Genomic DNA, 15413 nt, shown 5'->3' on the forward strand with positions numbered 1-15413 from the left:
GTCTCCCTCCTCTCTCTTCCCCCTGCTTCCTTTCTCGGTCTGGCTGCTTCTCCTTTCATCTGGCATCTCTGTCTCTTGAGTCCACCCCCCTCCCCCTGGCTGCTCCTGTCCATCACTCTGTCTCCCCCATCCCCACCATCTCAGGCTCTCTCCCTGCTTCCCTCCCTCTGACCAGGGTCCTCGCCCTCCTCCCCACCTCTCCCAGGCCCTCTGCTGGCCGCCTCTCTGCAGCCTCGGCTCTCTGCTCCCCCCACTCTGTGGACGCCTGGCTGTGCTGGGCAGACCCAGGTGCTGGTTTTCCCTGGGATCTGCCGTCCAGTTGCTGCCAGGGAAGGGGCAGCTGGCTGGCTGGGGCGGGAGGGAAGTGTCCTCCTGGGGAGTCCCCGGAGTTCTCTCTGGCCCCTCCAGGCTGGGAGAGTACAGGGGGGTCAGGCTCTGGTCTGAGCCATCTGTCCAGGCTCTGAGATCGGGGTCCGGAGCTCGGGAGGGAGAGGAGGTAGGCAATGGCCGGCCCCTCTCTCCAGAAGCCACTTGCCCTCTTGTTTCCTCCGCCTGAACTTGAGGCTCAGTGGTCTCACCAGTGTGGCCTGAGCATCTGTGGGGCTCAGCGGTCTCCCTTCTGTGCATTACAAGGGATGGACTCGCCTCGCCTCTTAAACATTCGTGTGCACCCGAATCGCTGAGAGGTCTTGTTGAAAGGCTCGTGTTGATGTGGAGGGTCTGGCCTGAACTCTGGGTGTCTGACAAGTAGCCTGGAGGTGCTGGGGGCCCACACCTGGTATACACAGGGCCTTGCCCATCCTGGCTTCTCCTCCAGCTCCACGAAGTCTAGATTTAATGATTCTGTCAAGGAACATGTTTATCACTCCTGCAGTCTCCCAGCACCCAGGGCAGCAAGGGGCCTTGCTGGCCGCCGAGACTGCTCCATTTAAATGTCGCATTAGTAACGCAGATGAGGGGCTGGGACCCCATCTGTGAGCCCTGAGAGAGGAAGTGAGACAATGGAGCCAACTGAGGCTTCCAATCTAGATAATCAATACAAATATTATTGGGAGGGTGATTTATGTGGCCAGGTCGAGGAGGAGGATGGGGCTACATTAGCCTGTCCTGCCTGTGGGGGAGGGGTAGCCAGTGGTCCTCAGTCAGGCCAGGCGGCCCAGGATGTCACAGAACCTGCTCTCTCCTCCTCAGGGCTCCGTCCAGCTGAAAGGATGGTGTCTTCTGAGACTTGCATTCATACACAGTTAGAATAGAGTCTGGGAGTTCCAGCAAACACCAATTATAAACAATCCCTATAAATGCGTGGAATCTGGGATCCCTGCAGACCCTCGGAATCTCAGATTGGAGTCTCTGAAACACTCAGAATCTCAGATTCGACGGCATCCTGAGGTGCTAGACCCCTTAGGCAGGTCAAGACGCTGGCCTCCCTTTGCGTGGACGCCTACCCCAGAGCTCTTGGGCAGCTTTACCGCAGTGAGCAGTCTTTGGTGAAATCCTCACAGATGAGCCGGGCTTCTACACCAGGCTGTTCTGCAGGAGGGTCTCCCCATGGCTCCCTGAAACTCTCCCAGAGCACCGGAGGCCCCAAGCGTGGCTGTTCCAGGAATGCGGAGCTTTCATAGCTTTGGGTTCCGCTCTGGAGGGAGAAGTATGTGGGCCGGGGGCTAGTGACATAGGTCATGTGGTGACGCCTGGCCAGCCAGGAACTGGGCAAGCGCCGTCCTGCCCACCTAGGGTTATTGTGTCAGTCCCAACCCTTCCTGCCTTTGGTCCTGGTCACCTCAGTCTGGCCAGTCGTCAGGAGACAGGACCCCTGGGTTCTAGTGGCAGCTCTGTCACTGAGCAGCCTCCAGTGCCCGGGGCAAGCATGTCTGGCTGGCTCTGGGCTGAGTTCCTTCACCAGCCAAGCAAAGATGAGAAGGCCCCGCTGCCTCCAAGGTCGATGCCCTTAAGCTGGAACGTGGAGGCGTCAAGGCACACTAGCTGCAGGAAGCAGGACTGCTGGGTCGTGCGACCTGAGACTTCGCAGAGGAGCACCCGGGGTCAGCTGAGCCAGCCCGCAGGGAAGGGTAGGAGCCCCAGCGTTGGTTACGGTGGTGTAGGAGCCACTCTGCTTCTGTAAGGCTTTTGGTTGCCTACTTTCATGTGATAAAGGTGGCTTTTCCACCTGATTAAGAAAAAACACCTCAAACGCCCAAGTTTTCTTTTTTAAAATTTGTTTTTAATTGGAGGTTAATTGCTTTACAATAGTGTGTTGGCATCTGCCATACATCACCACGAATCAGCCATAGGCTTTGCAGGAGACCGGACTCCCAGGACAGACAGTACTCAGAGCAGCCCTGAGAAGGCCTCTGGAGGGCCTGTGAAAGCCAGGGAGGTGGTCTTCTGAGAGGGTGAGCATGTGGACTCTGGAATCGGAGGGAACTGGAATCTCAGCGCCACCACTTAGGAGCTGGAGGCCTTAGGTGGGAGTTAGCCTTTCTGAGCCCATTTATTCTTTTATAAAATGGGGTTGTTGAAATGAAAGGGTATCTTCTGCTCAAAGATGTTACGATTATTTAAGCCAGAACACTCAGTATGGTTGTCTGGGGGCAGGGGGATGCCGTTGTGGGCTCGGGTGAAGGCTCCCCTCCGGGGAACGGTTCATGGGCTTCCGGAAGGGGTGCTGCCTCTCTCCCCTCAGTGGGCCCTGGCACGTCTGCTGCAGATAGAAGAGGCTCCCGCAGTGTGGCTCCAAGCAGCAGTGGGGGCTGGCCGTGCTCTGCTGGTTGTCTCAGGTGGAAGCGTATTTGGACCCTTCTGTTGGGTGCGGTCTGGTCTCTCGGTTCACACCTGGGTCCCTCCCTCACTCGGGTGGCAGTACGGCCGTGAGTGAGACTACCTGGTCTTAGCCTTCAACGAGCTCCAAAGCCCCTGCTCCTTCCTAGGGGCTGACTCTAAAAGCCGGGGCCTCTTGCTCTCTGTGTCCCTCGGGCCCTTCCCACCCCCTCCCTGCATTGCAGGGTGGCAGAGGACAGGGCATGGAGTTGGTACGCTGTGGATTGGCTCCAGCTTGGCAGGGATCAGTGCTTCCAGCTGTGTCACCGCTGCCCAGGGTCACGGGGACTCAGCCTGCTCAGCACGGGCTCTGCCCCACTGGGCAGCCTTCCTGAGTTCCCCTACTCCCCTCCAAGAATGTGAGCTCCTTGAAAGCAGTGACCTTTCTTCCTGTCCTCGTGTCTACTACATGGCCTGGCAGAAAGCAGGCCCCCTTTAAAGGTTCCTGGATGAGTGACTAAAATAATTACGGGGCAGCACAGAGCCCAGTCAGGGGCTGACATGCGTGACTCATCTGGGAAAGCATGTGGGGTCTTGCAGGACTTTTGCCTAGTGGGTGATGGAAGTGGGCGGGGGCCCTCTGGTCCCCGTTTCCCTCCTCCTGGTACCTGCTGCAGGGCTGGGCTTGAGCGAGGAGCCAGGTCCTTTGGGCTGGCTGGTGTGGGCAAGGCAGCAGTGACCCCCTTCTCTCTGAGTTTGACACCTCATAGTCCATTCTCCATACTGTGGTCCAAAATGTGAGCCTCGGTCACTCATTCAAAGGTGGTCATGTTGTTTAGAAATCCACACCCTCAGCAGGAAGGCCTGACCTGGCTCCTCCCTGACCACAGGCTCCATCACCCCAGTCCTTGCTGGCTCCGCTCCAGCCCCAGCTTCCTGCTGCCCCTCGCATGTGCCACGTGTCTGCAGTTAAGGGCCTTTGCTGGGCCCTCAGCCTGGGGCTGCCCTTCTTCCAGATGTTCCCATGGCGTTTGCTCCCTCACCTCGTTCATTCAGTCGTCACCTTATCAGAGAATTCCTGTCTGTGTCCTCGTGTGCCTGTGTTTCTCTTCCTAGCACTTATTGCTGCCTGTGGTTCTGCTGCGTGTGTAGTTATTCGCTCTCCGTGTCTCCTGCTCCAGTGCACACTCTGAGGCCAGGTGGCTTCTGTCTACTGTCCTCACTGTATCCCTTGCGCAGTGAAACTGTGTTAGTCGCTCCGTCATGTCAGACTCTTTGCAACCCCATGGACTGTAGCCCGCCAGGCTCCTCTGTCCATGGGATTCTCCAGGCAAGAATACTGGAGTGGGTTGCCATTTCCTTCTCCAGGGGATCTTCCCGACCCAGGAATGGAAGCCACGTCTCCCACATTGCAGGCGGATGCTTTACCACAGACCCACCTGGGAAGCATCCCCCTTGCACACAGCCAACCACAAACCAGTGTGCAATACATGTTTGAGCCAGTGAGTGCATGGGTGACCCGTGAGCCTCCAGGAGTGTGGATGAGACCACTCCTCTGGGGCAAGCGCCTGGCACAGTGTAGGTACTTGGGGAATCGGTGGTCCCCTCATTCTCCTCTCCTGTCCTCCCTTCCAGCCAGCCTTGCATCTTGCAGCCAGGATACCATGAGCAACAGAACCAGCTTTTCTGAGAGATGTTCCCAGCTGGAAGGAGCATTAATATATCCGTCTAATACCCCTGCCCTCTGAGCTTATGTCCCACGACTTCTGTCCTCAGTGAGGAGTGGCCACCCACACCTTGGTGACTCTGCATCTCAACCAGCCACATGAGAGCTACAGCTAGGATTAAATATAGCTCCTGATCGATCCTATTGATTCTCTCCCTCTTCCTTTCTGGCAAACCCACATGGCCTGCGAGCCTCCTTGGGTGACTTTAGGAGAAGGGGAGCCATGGGCACCTTTGGAGAAAAACCATAACGTGTGTGCGTGTGTGCGCGCGTGTGTGTGTGTGAATAGCGATACTGAAACCTCTCCAGAGAGGAATCCTTCCTCCTGCCCCGCTTCTTTCCCTTCCCCTCCACCTGGTTCAGAGGGGAGGAAGGGGGTACTGGTTCAGTGTGACCTCCCAGCGCCTTCTGTGGCAAGGATGTTTCCTTGCCGGAGGGTGATTCCTGGAGAGGGGCCCGTGGCACCTGCCCTGGCACTGCAGCAGCCAGCGGCGGCGGGTCAACCTGTGCAGGCCCGGGGGCGCTGCTCTGCCCAGCCTCTCATCGGCTCCCGGCTCCCTGCTTGCTTTCTCAGGTCTTGGAGGTTTAACTCTGAAACCTGTGGGAGAGGGGGAAGGAAACCAAGTCTCCTGCCTGGTGTCCTCCAGTTACATTTTTCTGGGTCTCCTGTGTCCCTCTGTGTATGTCTCTCTGGATCTCTGTCTTTCCCTGCTGTTTCCAACCCTTCCAAACAAAAGGCTTCCAAAAGAGGTCCTGGATCGCCCGCAGGGAAGCCCAGCTGGGAAATCACTCTGGAATCAGTCAATCCATCCACCTACCAAAGTCACTTCTCATCTCTCTGCCGTCGCCAGCCTGCCTGGTGTCTGTCTGCTCTGCCTGAATCAGAATTTCTCTGTCTGTGTCAGACCAGCTCCGGAGTTACTCTGCCTGTGTTCAAATCCTGGTCCTACTGAATGACTTTGGCAAGTAACCTCTGAAGCTCTGCTCAGAGCCTCAGTTTCTTCATCAGTAAAATGGGTGTAATAGTTCCTACCTCATAAGGTTGTTGTGAGGATCTAATGAGACTTTCCATATTCAGACTCTAAGCACAGTGCCTGATGGATGGTAAATGCTCAAATAAGTATTAGCTTTTTAAAACCATCATTGTTACTCCATGCATTTCAACAAAACTGGGAGAAAAAGACAGCTTTTTGTTTTTTTTTTAATAGAAAGGGCTTTCTCTCCAGCTCCTTTTTATTCCACTTTCTCTTTTTCCTTTTCTGCGTTCCTATCTGGATGCTGGAGAAGGGATTGGGCTCTTCAAGCTCCTGGCCTGTATGGGCAGGCGCTGGGCTCCTGCTCTGAGCCGAGACTGACTCTGTGGCCTCCTCTGCAGGAGAGATCCCTCAGTCGCTTGGCTCCTGGCGCATACAGACTCTCCTTCTGGTCAGAATGAGGTCAGAAGCCATTTGCTGCCTCTCTGGCTGTGGCTTGAACCCAGACTTGGGTGCTCCTATGGGCCATCTCCCAGAATCAGCTAGAAGCTATCTTCCTCAGGGTGACTGCTGGTACCCTTCCCTGCCTCGAGGTCATTTGGAAATGGAGCTGCCGAGGGATGGGCCCCAACCTTTGGCTCTTTGGGCGTCTCGACCCACAGACTTCTGCCCCAGGAAGGTGAAGTCAAGGCAGAGACCCTCCTTGTTCGTTCACTAACTTCCCCAGGAAAGGGACTGCCATGGAGGAAAAGTTTGACCTAAGGGGGAGACAGGCTAAGACCCAGACTTCTAGGTTAGCCTGCCTGGGTTTTAACTCCACCACTGCGTGATCTTGGGGCTCCATTTTCTCACCTGTAAAATGGGGAAATAAAAAAAATAGTTCTAATCTCCTGGGATTGTCATAAGGACTGAGATAACGTGTATAGGGTAGAATGGTGACCAACATCTGATAGGCTGTAAATAAATATAAGTTACCGTTGCTTCCCAGAGGGGCAGTACTGAAAGGAAGTCATCTAGTCCTGGCCCAGAGAGGGATAGGACGTTCTCCCTTTGTCAGAATATCTGATAGCAACTCTGAGGCTGGGGGTGGGTTAGTGGGGGAGCTCAGAGTTCTAGTGAGAGGCAGGAGTAACACTGGTGGGGAGCAGAGTTGCTAAAGGCATTGATCGTGGGATCAGACACTGAATTTGAACTTCTACTCTGCTTTTACCAGCTGTATGCCCTTGAGCAAGTCTCTTTACCACCCTGAATCTTGTTTGCTTTAACTTTTAAATGGCATTATGCATACTTGGGGCTTCCCTGGGGCCCAGATGGTAAAGAATCTGCTTGCACTGCACGGGACCTGAGATGTCACCTCCTTCCCTGGTCACACCACCCTCCCAGTCCAGCTCCTGCCATCCCCTGCTCCATTCTCCTCCAAGCTCTCCTCCAAGTGGTCTCCTCATATTTGCTACCTTTTCTGTGTCTGTCTCTGTCCACCAGAAGGTAAGCTCCATGAGGGCAGGCCCTTACCAGTCTCATCCACCACTGTGGTTTCCGGCACCTAGCCTACACTTGGCTTATGGTAAATGACCAATAAGTTAACTTTAGTAAGTATATAAAGGGCTTGATGAGGTAAGTATGAATAGTGTGTGAGAGTGTTAGTCACTCAGTCATGTCTGGCTTTTTGTGACCCCATGGACTGTAGCCTCCTCTCTGAGGAGGTGACATCTGAGTTGAGATGTCAATCTAGGAGATGAGGAGCCGCTGTGGGAAACTGTGGGCAAAGCGATCGCCAGGCAAAAGGCCCTGAGGCAGGAGTGTGCTGGGTGAGTCAGAGCAGGAGGAGCAAGGAGGCTTTTGTGGCTGGAGGACTGTGAGGGAGAGTGGGAGACGGGGGCGGACAGTAGCGGCCAGACCGGGTGCCTCTTAGGGGTCCCCTTGCAGAGTCTGGATTGTTAGTGAGGTGGCACAGTGGTGAAGAATCCGCCTGGCAATGCGAGAGACACGGTTTTGATCCCTGGGTCGGGAAGAGCCCCTGGAGGAGGAAATGACAATCCATTCTAGTATTCTTGCCTGGAAAATCCCATGGAGAGAGGAGCCTGGTGGGCTGCAGTCCCTGGGGCTGCAAAGAGTGGGACACGACTGAGCACGCACGCATGGAGTTCCATAGGAGGCTTTAGCAGGGGAGAGGCACAGTTCTCTGTGCATTTTGTAAGTATCCTTCTGGCTGATCTGTAGAGGAGAGACTGCTGGGGGCAAGCGTAGCAGAGAGTGGAGGAGGGGATGCCAGGCTGGTGAGTGGCAAGATGATATCATTGATGCCTCCTGCCTGGCCTGGGACCGACCTGAGAATCAAACTGAGTGGAGACGAGTTTTCTGGCTCCTGAGAGGTGCGTCTTGTGGGCTTAGGTCTTGGGTCATGAGACGGGGAAGTGTGATGCTGAGGACCAGGCAGGCTCTGGGGCAAACCTGGTCTGGGTGGGTGGAGTCTCTCTTTCTCTTTTTCTGAGAACTGCTGCTGCTATTACTCCCCAAAGACTTTACATAATCTTGGCCCGGCTCCCTCCTCATTATGTCATGTGCTGAGTGGAGTCTAGGTCACTCCGTGGCTTGCTACGGTCGGGGAAGAACAGACTTCTGGCTCCCCAGGGCGCAGCGGCTGGTGCAGACCATCCCCTTGCTGGGGTGGGGGCAGCTGGGCTGGCGGGGGTGGGGTGCCGTCCAGCCCCAGCCCCAGGCCCCTGGATGGCTCACGCAGAGGCCAGGGCTTCCTCAGATGGGCTGTGGCTAATGAGAAGCGGGGGCTGTGTTTTAAGCCAAGTCTCCCTGGAGCTGGGGGCCCTCCTCTGGGACCCAGGCCCCAACAGGAAGAGAGCCAGCCAGACTGGATGTCAACCCGCCCCCACCCCCCCAACCTGGGAAGGGTTGCTTCTCTGAACCTCAGTTTCCTACCCTGTAAAAGGAGGATGAAGGTACCTAACCTTACGGGGGATGTGTGACTTTGGCAGGGTCACAGGGGAGTTGGATCCAGGGTGCAGAGGTGTTCTGAAGACAGGGCCCCAGGCTGGAGCCGGGAGAGGGCAGACAGAGTCCTCTCGGATGTGCTTGGGGCTGCCTGGCCTCAGCCCTGTGGCCTCACCCGCTTTTTATGATTTCCAATCCCTACCCCTCTCCAATCCCAGAGACAATCAGAACAGTCAGGCCCCACTCCTATTGCACAGGTAAGGAAACTAGGGGCTCAGACAGGTGTGTGGCTTACTCCAGGTCACCCCTCCAGGATGGTAAGGCTCTGTAAATCCCTGCCTAGGGCATTTTCTGATGCACTCACAGTGTGGGGTACCTGAGACCCTGGAGGATGCTGAGAAAGTTCAGGACAGAAGGCCTGCCTTGGGGAAGCAAGTTCTGCTTCCCCTCTGCCCTTTTATACATACCAGATTTCTTTTTTTTTTTTTAAGGAAGCATCAGAGTCCTCTGAGGCATTTTATTTGTATGTATTACATCCCTAGAAAAAGAATCCAAGGATTTTCCCTCCTGTATGTTTTCGTCTTGCTTCTTCATGGTCCATGATGCCAGCTGAGGTTGTCAGTACAATGAAACCAAACTGACGGGATGGGAGCAGGTTATTCTGCCATTTTTCTAGATCTTTGAGTTGCACATCAAATCTAGGGCTGATCACTCCACACTTATTTAGTCTGCCTGTGAGGTTCACAACAATTTTCCCAGCCCTGTGATCATCAATGATTTCAAATTCGCCAATGTAACCATGCTTCATCATCACTGTTAGAAACCTGACGATGACTTTGGAGCACGGCCTAATAAGGACCTGGCGTTTGCCTCTCTTTTCGGCATTGTTGATACTCTTGAGAGCATCGGCCAGGACATTCATGCGCACCATTCTGGCGGCACGGAAAGATGGCGGAAAGAGCCATACCAGATTTCTTTTCCACTACTTTTTGGGGTTTTTTTTTGGGTAAATGGGTTTATTTTGCAGTTATCAAGAAACTTAAGGAACAGTTACTGAGTTTCTCCTACCCAGCCTCTGAGAACGGCATCATTTTATTTAACCCTCACATTGGCTGTTAAAGATGAGGGGCAACCACCCCCATTTTACAGATAAAGAAACTGAGGCCCAGGGTCACACACTGGCAAGTGGAGCTAGGGAGTCCTATCCATACATGTGCATTTCAAAGCTCTCACCTTTCCCCTTACACACGCTGCCTTTGTCAGAAGCTCCTGGGGGTCGGGGACTCTCCTGACCCCTAACAACCCCCATCCCAGGTGGGGCCTGAGTTTGTGAGGAGATGCTGAAAGCAAGTCTCAGAAGTGCTGTGGTGATTGACCCTTGGTTCCCAGGGACTAAGCTAACAAGAGAGTTACAGGGAGTTTGGATTTAGGGAAGCAGGGAGCATGAAGGGTGTTCACTAATATTCTCAACTCAGTGTTTACTAGGGGTGGGGGAAGGTAGAGAGAAGAATGTGCCCCCACCTTTGTTCCTAGAATTACTAAATTCTTGTTAGATCTTTAAATTTTATGTAAATTCTTCTTTTTTTCCTTGGAAAGGTGGGTATCACATTTTAATTAGTAGTGGTGTCAAAGGAGGGCTAGATTAATTATTGGAAATCCTGAGTTCCAGATGGTTTTAATTTTCACAGCAGGGCACCAGGGTATATATTTAAAAATTTTTTTTATTAAAATCATACCTCTTGTATTTTAGGGGCACTGAGGTACACTGTTTGTGGCTCCAAGGATACTGTATTTAGAACTATGATTTTGTTATGGAGAAGCAAGCCCCTTGTCACTGAAATTAAAATTTTGTGGGTGAGGGAGGGGCAGGTGTTGGGAAGCAAAGGGTCAGGGGAGGGAGGGTGAGAATGGGGAGTCAGAGGCAAAGAAGGGGGATGGAGGTGGTAGGGAAATCCAGGCTCTGGGATTCAAATTCAGAGAGGGCATGTGACCTGCCAAAGTCACACAGCATCCTACCAGGGAGAAAATGTGAAGTGGCCAAGGGACAGGGAGGGGTCTTACAGTATGCCTAATCAAGAGACAGTCACCCTTCGGCCACTAGATGTTCTTGTTCAGTCAGGCTTTGGGGGTCAGCTCTGACTACCCCATCCAGGATCATCTGGACACCCCATGTTTTTGTGGAGTATGGGGATTTAACATGAGGTCTCCCATTCCAGACCAGAGGGTACTGGGTTCTGATTGGGACTTCTGGGCTCCTGAGAGTTAGTTATCCTTTAGCCTTGGTGGCCTTTTTTTTTCTATCCACACTGTGTGGCATGTGACATGTGGGATCTTAGTTCCCTAACCAGGGATTGAACCCGTAGCCCCCTCATTGGAAGCATGGAGTGTTAACCACCGAACCGCTAGGGAAGTCCCCAAGTCTTAATGGCTTTGACTGAGGAAAGTGAAATATTATATTGATAGCCTCCTTTCCCTGGGGCCTTGAATTACCCTTTCCAGACGTTTCCCCATTTCAAGTGGCCAGGGCACTCCCTCTCTCATATCCCCATCAGGAAGGGGACACCCAGATGTTTGCCCTGGAGGAAGGGGCTTCTGACCTAAATTTTGGAGGAAGTAGCTTAGCATTCCACAAGGCAAGACGCATGTGTATGTATTGTGTGTGTGTGTGTGTGTGTGTGTGTGTGTGTGTGCGCACGCGCACGTGCACATTGTAATGCCTGTGTGAGCTCATAGGCATCTGAATGTCTGACCCTTCAGTCCAGAGACTGCTCTTCTTTGGGGTTATTTGTGTGGTTGTGTGTCCTGAATTGGGGAAGGGAATTGAGGGGCAGGGGAAGGTGGGTGATGAGGGCAGGAGAAGTCACACTGGTATTTAGCACCAGGAGCGATCTGGGTCCCCAGTGGAGTCCAGAGAGTCCAGAGGTTGGGAACAGGTGTCAGAGAGCCTTTCTCCCTGCCTGAGGGGCACATGCTCCAGAGAGACCTGTGGGAAGCACCCCCCGCCCCCACACTTGATTCTGGGGGCAGTGGGAGGTCCAAGGGCAAGGTCAGGGTCAGGGGTCATGTTGCTGAGTCTTCAGGCCAGCCACTGCCCCTGGTAAAAAATGTGTCTTGTTCTCCTTCTGCCTTTCGAAGCCCAGCTCCTAGTGGAGACAGATACCTTCGGTAGTCAAGTCCGGATCAAGGGCAAGGAGACGGAGTTCTACCTGTGTATGAACCGGAAAGGCAAGCTTGTGGGGAAGGTAAGTGGTGGTCTGGGACTTGGGTGGGTCCCCCAGCAACCCAGGGCAGCTGGAGCAGTGCCTCCTGGGCCCCATCAGCCCTAAACGGGAAAGAGGTCCCATGAATGTGTATGTGTGTGTGAGACAGAGATTCCCATTGTGAGATCTCTTCATCACCCCCACTTCTCTGTCCCCTCACCTGTAGCCTGCCAGATTGCGGCTGTGACTTTGGGGAGCACATGGGGCCCCGATCTCTCCTAGTGGACGTGGAGCTCTGGCTTGCTTGGCAGTGGGAGAGCCCCCAGGGGGTCTGAGGCTCCCAGTCTGAATGTACCTGACGTCTGGCAGCAGGGAACCAGCGGGCCAGGGCCTGGGGCTGCAGCGCTGTTTTAATAATCACAGGGGGTTTATGACTCCCCACAGCCACACCTCTGGAACCCAGCAGCCTCTTCGGCCTTGTGATTCTAGCATTTCAGAAAGGTTTTATTACTTTGGAACAGGCATGTAACATATTAGGGCGGGGGTAGGATATGGGTGGGGTGGACCCACGTGCCAGGGATTCTGAGCCTCCACTGATGCTGCATTTTGATGCTGCTGCCCCTTTTGGCCGGAGTGTCCTTGTTTGTGAAGTTCACACACTTGCTTCCTTTGGGTGCTCCTGTGGAAGGTGTTACAGGCAGTAGCTCTATAGTGGATTCATGCTCCAAGTTCCCTTCTCTCTGCAAAGACCCTACTCACCCCCTGTCCAACTTGTATAATGAGGGGGTGGCTTCTGCTGGCCAGTTGGAGTGGAGGGTAGAGGGTAGACCCAGATTCCAAAGAGGATGGCTTCTTCTCCTTGAGGCAAGGCCCTCTGTGACGACCTGCATTTATTACACCTTGTTAGGGTGGGGGAAGGAAGCATGACTTCAGTTTCTGTTTAAGCCATGGCTTTGACTCCCAGAATCCCCCAATTCTTATCCCTCTTCCCCCCTCCCCTCCATATCCTGGGGAGAGGATGACAGGCCAGAGACCTGAGCCAGGAGAGTGTCTCTGATTATTTGTTAATAACAAGGGTACCAATAGCCTCTGTTAATTGAGCACCTACTTTCTGCCAGGCACTAAGCAAAAAATGCTTCAAAATAATACCATAAGGTGGGTCGGGGAAGAACAGACTTCCACCATTCCCATTTCATAGATGAAAAAGCTGAGGCTTGGCCGTGTCCGGGCACTCTTCCCAGGTCACGGGCTAGAGCTTGGCGGGCTTCAAAGCCCAATTTAGAAGGCAAGGATTCCAGCTGGAGCTTCTCAAAGAGCAACAGAATAGTAATCCGTAGCGCGCCCCGGGATGCCTAGGAGTGGTTTTAATTAGTGATTCACTTTCCGCGGACTCACTCACCGCGTCTGTCCGCGGCCGGCCGGCCGGCCAGCGAGGGGTCCGGGGCAGGGGCGGCAGGCGGGCCGGGCGCCGGGTCCCCTGGCCTGGCTGTGCGTTTCCTGCGGCGGCGCGGCCAGCCCCGCGTCGGGCGCTTTGTTCTCCTGCCCGCCTGGGCCGCCTCCCAGGCCGAACCTGCTTGCAGTTGTGGGCTCGCCTTTCTCCCCTCACCCCCCTTTTTTCCCCTGTTTAAAGGAGGGGCCGTGCCCAGTGCCCGCGTGCCCCTCCCTCCCCGTCTGCGTGGTTCCCGGCATCTTGACCCCAGGAGGGCCGTCCTGGGGTCAAAAGAACAGCCCCGTCCCCTCGGGCCGCTGCCCGCCGCCCGCCCGCCCGCCCGCCGGCTGGCCGCTGAGTCACCGCTTCCACAGGAGCCGGCTCCGATTTCCTGCCCCCTCGCCCTCTCTCCCGTCATTAATATTGGGGACGGTTCAGCTGGCGGCGAGGCCCGCCCCGCGCTCCACTTCCCTCCACCCTTGCTACAGGCAAGGTGCCCCTCCACCTTACTGCAGGGTCCCCCCCACCCCCCACCCCCAAGTTTCCCCTCCCGGCTCCCGGGCTGGCCACGGAGGCTCCACGGGCGTCCGGCTACCCATCCACCTATCCCGACTCGGCCGGGTGGGTCCCCCTGTTGGCCCCTACCCAGCCCAGCGCCCACTCTCTGGGTCCTGCAGTTGGGAGCCCCGGGTCCTTGGCTGGCAGTTCTGTCACAGGTCGGCAGCCGATCAGACCTGGGGTTACTCTTGATGGCTGGTCTGTGTCTGGTCCTGCCCTAACTCCTGCCTCTGTTCTGCCCTCGTACCTTCTCCAGAATAGTGCTCCTCCGCTGCCTCAGGCTCCACCTCCAGGCCTTTCCCCTCTGCCCACTCTCAGCTTTTTCTAAAGCTCGCCCCTCCTCTCCACCGGCAGCTTAACCAGAACCAGTCCTCAGGCCCTCACCTTCTACCCAAGAAAGGCTACACTCCTTGGAGAGAGCCTGCCTGCCCTCGTGTTGCTATGTCCCAGACACACGGCACTGCCAGCCTCCACTCCTTGGATGCGGCCTTCAGGCTGTGTGCATGCGGTTCCCTCTGCCAGGACACCCTTTCCCTCGACCATCCACCGAGTCTTGGCTCCTCCCTTCATGATCTCTGGCTTCCCTGACTGCCCAGTCAGCACACCCACCCTGGAGCCCACGGCTACTCACACAGCCCTCTCTCTGCAGTCTGCTCACCTGGGTTGACACTGGCTGTTTTCCTGCTTGCATCCCCCACCAGGCTAATGGCTCTGAGGGCCAATTCTGGATCCATCCATCATGCTTCTTATACCTGCTCAAAGGATACCAAAGAAACAGAAATGTGGTGCTTACCTTTTGAGAATTGACTCAACCTACAGCCAGAATTAGCCACATCAGGCCTGGGAATCTTAAGTGCTGTGACCACACTGAGCCTCAGTGTCCTCTCCTGTAAAATGGGAAGATAATCCTGACACTGAGTAGGCACTTACTTGTTAAACATGAGCTACATTCCCCTTGAAAGTCAGGTTCTTCACCTGTGGGAACCCTTGACCTCAGTTCAGGCTCTGGCTCCTTTGGCTCAACAGGATAGCTTACTTGGATGGCTTTGACCCTGGGTGTCAATCTTCTACGTATCTGGCCACAGCTGGACACATCACTGAACCCCCAAGAGAGCCTCTGCCGATGCTCCAGACCCTTGGCCTTGCTCCTCTCTGCTGCATCGTACTGATCGCATGCCAGAGCTCTTCTCCCAAGCCCCTGAGAGAGAAGAAGCCCCCTTGTCCTTGCCACCTCTCTGGACCCCACCTCCACCTGACCCAGGAGATAGTACTTCCTTTCATTCCATAAAAGAGTTGTTGAATGTCAAGCACTGTGTGCTAAGCAGTTGTTCCCCATCTCTGGAGATTCAACCCAGGTGGATTTTTCTCATCTGTCTCCTCCTGTGTGATCATTGGTGTGTCCCCTTTGGGGCAACATGGGGCCCCAAACCCATTCAGAGCAGGGGGTCCCTTGTACACTGCATGTTTATGAAGATTGCTTTGGTTGAATGTGACTGAAACCTAATTCAAAATGCCTTTAAGCAAAAGTCTTGTTTTTTTTTTTGTCTAGGTCACTAAAAACATCCAGGGGGTAGTTCTGATTTCAAGGAAGACTAGATCTAGGGGCCAAATGATGTCATCAGGATTCAGTCTTCAGATCAAACAGAAGGAATAGGACTCCAGTTTGGAAAGAAGGAGGTTGGAGGTGGTAGATTTCCAGAGATGATCAAATTCTACTAAATCACCAAGGTTCTGGGATGGGCCGTTCCGTTACTCTCTAAATATTGGTGATCTGCCTTGCCTGAACCAATTGAGTCAGCATTTTGGGGGGTGAGGCCCATGCA

At 54.5% G+C, this 15413-nt stretch overlaps 1 protein-coding gene and 1 pseudogene across 1 annotated transcript in view; one reads left to right on the plus strand and one right to left on the minus strand.

Annotated features, from left to right (window-relative positions):
• The window catches only part of FGF18 (fibroblast growth factor 18), a 35632-nt gene that overhangs the window by 16476 nt on the left and 3743 nt on the right, over positions 1-15413 (plus strand). Inside the window, 1 exon segment of the mRNA NM_001076007.2 lies at positions 11539-11645. Within this exon segment, the coding sequence (NP_001069475.1) occupies positions 11539-11645 (107 nt within the window).
• Positions 8901-9366, minus strand: LOC781186 (40S ribosomal protein S15a pseudogene; annotated as a pseudogene).

This window comes from Bos taurus, chromosome 20 (assembly GCF_002263795.3).
Source record: "Bos taurus isolate L1 Dominette 01449 registration number 42190680 breed Hereford chromosome 20, ARS-UCD2.0, whole genome shotgun sequence".
Lineage (NCBI taxonomy): Eukaryota > Metazoa > Chordata > Mammalia > Artiodactyla > Bovidae > Bos > Bos taurus.